The 7946-nt window shown below is 30.8% G+C and overlaps 1 protein-coding gene across 1 annotated transcript; it reads right to left on the reverse strand.

Moving 5' to 3' along the window:
- Window positions 1-904: 904 nt before the first annotated feature.
- LOC107450320 (sulfotransferase 1E1) lies at window positions 905-6986 on the reverse strand. The gene is made up of 3 exons (XM_087168962.1): window positions 6458-6986; window positions 4813-5086; window positions 905-1475 (listed from the first exon to the last, which is right to left on the reverse strand). The coding sequence occupies exons 1-3, from the start codon at window positions 6681-6683 to the stop codon at window positions 986-988; spliced, it is 990 nt and encodes a 329-aa protein (XP_087025088.1). The 5' UTR covers window positions 6684-6986; the 3' UTR covers window positions 905-985.
- Window positions 6987-7946: the final 960 nt, after the last annotated feature.

The raw sequence follows: 7946 nt of genomic DNA on the forward strand, positions 1-7946 counted from the left end.
CAAGAACATATAAGTTTCAAATTCATTCGAAGATAATGGCGCAGTTCGAAGCTAAAATCATTAGGTTACATCGCATATTACGATATTTTACTGTTATTGACAAAAAAAGCACGAGCGTTAAATAACATCGTTAAACAACGTTAACAATTTTAATAAGGTAGCTGCTCTAAGAACAGATATTTTATGCTGAGTCAGAAATGTAAATAGAGTTTTTCGATAACAAACTAAAACTGCCATCAGCTGTTTTGACAAACCAAAACTGCCATTCGCTGTTTTGACAAACCAAAACTGCCATCAGCTGTTTTGACAAACCAAAAATGCCATTCGCTGTATTGACAAACCAAAACTGCCAAAACCGATGATTGCCGGTTGGGTGGCCGATCAAAAAACCAATGGTTGCGGGTTCGACTCCCGCTCAGGGCATGGATATTTCCCCCTATCTGATGTACTCTGTTGTGTGATATGTGAATGTGGTCCCCCTTTGATTGAATGGGTATTTGTAGCAGTGTGGCAACGGTAAAGTTCTTCGCCTCAGTGACTCAAGTTTGTAGATGCCCGTCGGGTAACGTTAAGTGAGCAACAATTTCAGCGTCTTCCGAAGTGAAAAACGAATAAGTTACCGTTAGGAAAAATTGGAATTTTATTTGGCGCTCAATACTAATTTCATTTATAGTTTATTAAAGACTCTCTAGAAATTCCGAATCCAAGATTTCAAATCTTCATTATTGACTGAGAGGTTTTAACGCCTTCGTTGAGAACCCAAATAATAGGTTTACGTTGCATTTCTGTTCACAAAAGTACACGCTCCATTTTGCAGTGATGCTAAATGTGCCATTTTTACAGAAAGTGGTAAGATATTATATATAGCCATAAATGTATACATAATATCTTAAGATGCAACGAGTAAAGAGTGATTAAACTTTTAATAATCTCATATTACATATTAAACTGCTCCTTCATAAATAAAATTATGATATTACATTTTTCACATGTATTTCGTAAAGAAATTAGATAAGTCAGTGCCCTTAGCCATCTTTTCAAATTTTTCATCGATTCGTCGACTTTGATCTTCTGAAAAATAGTTTTTCCAATCACCAATGACACCTTTTCTTACAAGCTCGCGCATAAGCTTAAACCTTTCTGACGAATTTACGTTAGGTCCACTTCTTTTATCACTAACCGCAGGTTTAAGAGAATCATTCTCAACCACTAAATGTTCTTTTATGGTATTATGCCCGGATGAGTTTGCCAATTCTTCTACATTCATTTTTGCTTTTACCTCTGATTGTTTCGTCACAAATTCTTTGGCTGCTTTTACACTACTGTATTGTTTGATGTTCTCCAAGATTTCTGGGTTCTCTCTTATAGGTTGGGCATATTTCTCATCATCAATAAAAGACGCCATTTTCAAGATGGCAGCATCAATGTCTTCTTTTAATTCCTCATAAGTTACAAATAAAACATTTGGATTGTTTCTGGAAATAAAATAAAGAAATAATGTATTAGTTTTAATATTGTTAGTTAATAAAAAAATACAAATACTTTGAATGTAACACTACAAACTATTTAAATGTTCCTGACATTTTTAAATAGGTTTTAAGTTTACCGACGACTGCGCCTTAAAGTAAGATTCATACAAATGTTACCACGTTTCGCCAACATATTGCCAAATAATTATTGCGATTGCATTGAGAATGGTGAAAAAAATATATAGAAGTTATAAAACGTAAGCGACCTATGCTAGTGGATTTTTCATCATAGACATTGGTTCTAATGTTTTTTCAGATAATGTAAAAGTTTTATTAATATTCTGATAAGGAAGTTTCAAATTACTTTCTTATTAGTTTTCACTTTAGAATTTAAAAGAAAAAACCTTAATTATATAATTTGGAAATATTAAGCATAGTGGTCCATATTAAACTATTAAAAAGTATTTTTTATATTTTTAATTTTGCTACCACTTTTTAAGCTCTTGAGGACCATGCGAACCCTGTTATAGACACAACCACTCGCATTAAACATGCATCAGGTATTAAAACAATAAATTTTGTTTTTTGACCAATATCTGAGAACGACCTATTTGAGTGAATTTCAAACTACTAAAACACAACAGGAGAAAATGCATTCTGACCAGTCAGGCAGCCTTTACGGACATAGCTAGACTTAGTTTATTACAGTTGGTCTATATATTGAAATTTTTGAAGAAAACATGTTTCCAATTCCAATGTTTGTGATCGTAATCGACATTGAATTGTATATGTTCGATACTGTGTTGAAATTCAATAATTTTAAATAATTTTTCACGAGTTTTTAAACAGTTTGTTGCTGTTATGTGAAGTATAAACCAGATAATAGTACATTACTATTGGGCTGCGCCCCCTGCTCGCTAACGCTCGATAACCCCCCAAAATTGCTACGCAATCTTATATGGTTCGCTTCGCAAACCAAGCTCGTTTCGCTCGCTATTAACTTATTGCATATGCACAAAATTCTAAGAATTCAAAACAATCATTCAAATCCATATAACAACATTTTTTTTTAAAAAAATTACATCTTTTTAGTAAATACTAAGTCATTAAAATAAATATGAATTCATGTAATTCGTTAAACCTATTAGAAATGTGCTCTAGTATAAAATCTTAAGATAAAATTTCTAAAACTGATATCTTTTAAAAAAGGTTAAAATTTTGGCTATAATTAAGTCTATTAAAAATTGAAATAAGTGAATTGCAATGGAAAAACCTGTGTAAACAAAATGTTATGTTTTTAAAAAATAATAACCATGAACGATTCACAACTTTGTTAAAAACATAAGTATCAGTCTTTGTCTTCTAAACTTCTAAACTTTGACATACAAAAGAAAAACTCTCTGGTTATTTTTAGTTTCCCTTTTTAAAAGCGCTATATGTTGAGCCACCTCATCTAGATTTGGCATATGACATTTTTAGCGGCAATCATTGGTCGATTTTCTAGCGTTGCTATTCCAATTGCTATATATATATATATATATATATATATATATATATATATATATATATATATATATATATATATATATATATATATAGAGAGAGAGAGAGAGAGAGAGAGAGAGATGTTTTACGAATACTAATTATACTGACGTGCAAAAGAAAGATCAACGTAAGCGACAAAAAATTCGAACTTGAGATTTATATATATTTGGTATCTCTATACAGGACTGTCTCGGGCAATTGTTAATAATTTGAAATGCAAGTCATAGTTGTTATGATTGAATTATTAAAGAGATTAAAAATAAATAAAAATTAATTGAGTTTTTCTATCACTTTATTTTTAGTTGCCTGTGGGATCCCTGCTTTATGACAAACTATACGTTGCAAAAACTTTTTTTTTTCAAGAACAAACTTCGTTTATCAGTTTTCTGACTATTTTAGCTTTCATAGCATTATTAAGAGAAAGAAAAATATAATCAAGCTACTTTTCTCGGAATCTGTCATGAAAAGCACTTAATACCACTTCATCATTGTTAATATAAAGCCTACGGATTGGAAACAGCATATCTTTACAACAATTAGTTACAATAAAATCTACTTAAGAATATGGTTACTACTTGATACATAACAGTTAAGTTTGTTTTAAGTTTAGCTTTACTATGGGGAGTCGAATCCGGTTCAAGTTATGAATGATGAAAACTTCAACCACCATACGACCTAGGAAGATTTTTAAAATTAGAAAAAACATTGGAATTCTTCTTATTATTTCTAGCGGGAAAAAAACCCCACTAGTTTTTCTGCGAGTTGTGCTTTATATATGCGCAGTTAGGTAAAAAGACAACATTTTTGTCCGGCTTTGGTTACTTCATTTGTAATTGAGCTGAATATTTTAAAATCAATTTTCTAGAATTTAATACAAATTGTTTATTACAAGTTTAAATAGTTTTCAAAGTAGTAATTATGAAACATGACCCTTATTCCCAAGAAAATGCTTTCTTTTACAAACTTGTTCTCTTTAGTGGTAGGCAAGTTTCCACATCTTTATTGTAATGAGAGCTAAGTGTGACGTAACACGTGGAGATGTGCAGATTGTTATGAAAAGTGTCACATAGCACGTGGAGATGTGCAGATTATTATGTAAAGTGTCACGTAGCACGTTGAGATGTGCAGATTATTATGTAAAGTGCCACATAGCACGTGGAAATATAGCAGATTATTTTAAAATTTATCGTGATCACTGGGAAAAGTTGCAGATTACTATAAAGAAAGAATTGTATAGCAGAAGTAGATAGGTAGGTACATCATTTACGTCGCACTAGAGCTGCACAATGGGCTAATGGCTGCGGTCTGGGAAACATCCCTGAGGATGATCCGAAGACATGCCATCGCAATTTTGATGATGATTCCTCTGTTTCAGTATCCCGACGTTCTGCGTGTGAAGTCGATTACTTTATGGTAAAACAGTTTAACTAGGACCGATACCGCGCACCCAGGGTCACTACGCAGGCTGATCAAAGTGGTCACCCACCCGCTTACTCACTGCAGCCAGTGATGCTTGACTTCGGTGTTCTACTGGGAACCATGTCTTTACGATCAGTCCACTGCGGAACCGCACATAGTAGAGCAAGCTTCTTACAAGCTATAAATACAGTAATCTACTGGTCATGAGTTCGAGAACTGATATAGTATTACGGCTTTCTTTTTAACTCGACAACAATGGTCAATTAATAATGTTTTTGACTAAAGAATGTTCAGATTTGCTGGAATAATAAAAACAATATTTTCCGATCTGTGGAAACTTAATAACTAGCAGGATAACAAGTGAACATTTTATACAAACCTCTGAGAGTACCAGGACAGCACGTGGTCAAAATAATCTCCGAAATAGACGGTCTCCGGTAATCCTGTCATGAAATGTTCAAAAAACTGGTCAAAAGTCTCTTCGCAGTTATTTCCTGGCATATGCTTGGAGTAAAGGAAATATGACACGCAACAATCTTTGGGATTCCTGGCGACGTAGATGTATTTGGCATCTTTCGACCAAGGTATGAGATGAAATGGCAAATGTGACTTGATTATCCCTGGTTTTGACATAATTTCTATTATTTTTGCTCCTGTGAATAAAAATTTTCATGTTAAAATAATTTGTTGTCTTGAATTCCATATCATTAGAAAAATTCAGCATTTTTTTTAGCACTTCCATGTAGTATCCCTCATGTAACACATGCGTCTGTTTTTTGGAAACCTTGTAAATAAAATAATGTAGTATGGAAAAAAACCTGAATCAGGACTAATATATAAGTGAGGTAATTAAGATTAATAAGTGAATAAAGGTTAAGTGAGAGAGAACACAAATATTTTCAAATTTTGACCAATAATTATAAGAGAAAAGAAGTGCTAAAATCTTCTAAAACCGGTTTATAGGAAATTGAAGCATAAAAGCAGTTCAAAACTAAGATCGAAAGTATTGCAGTTTCACTAGACAAATAAACCGGTTTTTGATGAGTTATATCTCTCCTTTTCTTACACAATAACAAAATTTTTGAAATTTCTCTTTCATCCCACAGTAGACATTGATTTGTTTTCCAGACAGTTCAAAAAAACGCACAATGTCGGGTAAAATTTTTAATGCAAAAAAGTTTTTAAAGAGTGGTAGCAAGTTCAAAAGTAAAACTTCTAGAATTAATGGCATTTTAGCAAAGTTTCTAAAAGTCTCCCCGCGAGATAACTGTAAAAAAAAAGTATTTTATATCAGACTTTGTTATATATATAATACAAAAATTAAATACTTTGGTATTAATAAAAGAATTAAAACTCTTTCGTTTTCATAAAATGTCTTTGTTAAAGAATAAGCGCAGATAGATTCTACTTTGGGAATTCAAGACTGAAAACATACCATTGAAATATAAATAGATTTATATTTCAAAGGAAGAGTTATTCTTAGAATCTTTCCCTCTTTCACTTCCATACTAGGAAGCAGTAAATGATTTTCCTTAATGCATAAGGTTACAAGGAATGTACGAAGTGTGCCTTTTTACCTCAAATCTGTGTTGGTATAAAACGTAGGAACACTAGTTTTGCGTGTCCTTTTCATCATGATGTGATCCTGATAAGCTGTTCCGGAATTGTCAGAAGTCTTGTCCATTCCCCTCTCTTAGGGAGTGTGGATGTAAACTGTTATCAATACCAGCCTACATTTGAATAAACCTGTTTAGAACGTCTGATAGCTTACGACTGCATTATTTCAAGCTAAATACAACACTGATAACAGGGATGTAGCCCTGTTATTACATATATATATATATATATATATATATATATAATATATATATATATATATATATATATATATATATATATATATATATATATATATATATATATATATATATATATATATATATATATATATATATATATATATATATACTAGAATAGTAGATGAAACACTAGAAAAGATAGCGTTACAATAAAAAGTCAGTTACCTGCCATTTCTAAAAAGGGTGACTTTTCCATGTCTTTCAGTTTTTCTCCTTTCTGGAATAGAAGTAGAAGTATTAGGCTTGTCCATGTTGTTCCACACTTAGGATAAGTCACGAGGAAAAGATCGTTTGAATTTGGTTTGTATGTAAGTGCGGAACGGAATTTATCAGCTGGAAACATAGCAGGGATCGGAATGCCATCAACATACTGCACGGAATTGTCAGACATATTTGTAGCAGACAAATAAAAACGAGCAATAAATGCAAGTGTTACTTTAAAAATTCTAACTTGATGCCCCGTGAATCGAGATTGTATCTTCTAGATATCTTTTCTCACTCTTATTTAACCGAAACCAAATAAACTCTTTTGTCTTTTTTTTTTTTCTTTGTTTGTTTGTCAGGAAAACAATTTTATCTTATCGCATGTTGATTATCTACCCAGTAAGTACACACCTCACGGCAAACGAAGGCCGTAAGCAGGCTTTGGAAGCGGCGGTATAACCTTAGAGGAGGTATTAGGGTAGAGAGAGCTAGTCTATTGTTTGGACTCTGAAAACTTGTTCCAAGATGGGGGTTTCCTTTTTGGCGAAAAATTCATAGCTGGCGGTCGCATCGTACAGGAATATTTTTAAGAGTACCTAAAGATATTTCTCTCTTTTTTTATTTTATTTTGAATGCTTTCCCAATTTTATTCGTGATTGTAAAATATAAGCTTTCAAATAAAATAAAAATTATAATATGTGTGCTATATTTAATTATTTACTTTTAATTGCTTAATCATAAAAAGCTAACATATTATTTAAGTATGATTTTGCCAAGCAATGAAATAAAAATAATGATTTTTTGAATCGAAGATGCATTTGAAAGCATGTAAAATATAAAGAAACAATTGCAAATTATTATAGGTATTAATTCTTTTTGTCAAAACGTCATAAGAGATTTAAAAAAAATAATAACTACTTAATTCAATAGAATTTAAAGAATAACAAGAAAATAATTAGATATCAATATTTTATTTTAAATAGTTAAAAAAAACATTATCATTCTGTTAGTTTTATATTACATTATGGCTTGAACCAAGAAATATATTTTCATTGTCAATCTTTTTATATATATATATATATATATATATATATATATATATATATATATATATATATATATATATATATATATATATATATATATATATATATATATATATATATATATATGCAAAATATTTTCTAGGTCATTACTTTTTAATCTGTAAATTTTAATAAGAAAAAGGAAATAAAATGTAATTTGCAAAGTTAGGAAATGCATTTAATTTTTAAAAATACATCATGTCTATTTTATACTACATTCTGACAGGAATTATAAAATATGTTATCAGTGTTCTTTTTTATTCTGTCAACTTTGGGAGACTTTCTTTTTTTTTGAATGGCAATTTGTTAAAATAGAAAGTACACTTTATTTTTAAAAAGACATCAGCATGTTCTTTTTTATAACA

This window comes from Parasteatoda tepidariorum, chromosome 8 (assembly GCF_982258835.1).
Source record: "Parasteatoda tepidariorum strain Cologne lab strain chromosome 8, Ptep-v5.0, whole genome shotgun sequence".
In the NCBI taxonomy this organism is placed as follows: Eukaryota; Metazoa; Arthropoda; class Arachnida; order Araneae; family Theridiidae; genus Parasteatoda; species Parasteatoda tepidariorum.

What these genes read in the sequence shown, in the direction of transcription:
- LOC107450320 (XM_087168962.1), bottom strand. Translation starts at nt 6,683, where the DNA reads ATGTCTGACAATTCCGTGCAGTATGTTGATGGCATTCCGATCCCTGCT. An exon ending in ACCCTTTTTAGAAATGGCAG is followed by an intron (nt 5,087 to 6,457) that starts GTAACTGACTTT and finishes TTTTATTCACAG; the next exon opens with GAGCAAAAATAATAGAAATT. An exon ending in CTGTCCTGGTACTCTCAGAG is followed by an intron (nt 1,476 to 4,812) that starts GTTTGTATAAAA and finishes TTTTATTTCCAG; the next exon opens with AAACAATCCAAATGTTTTAT.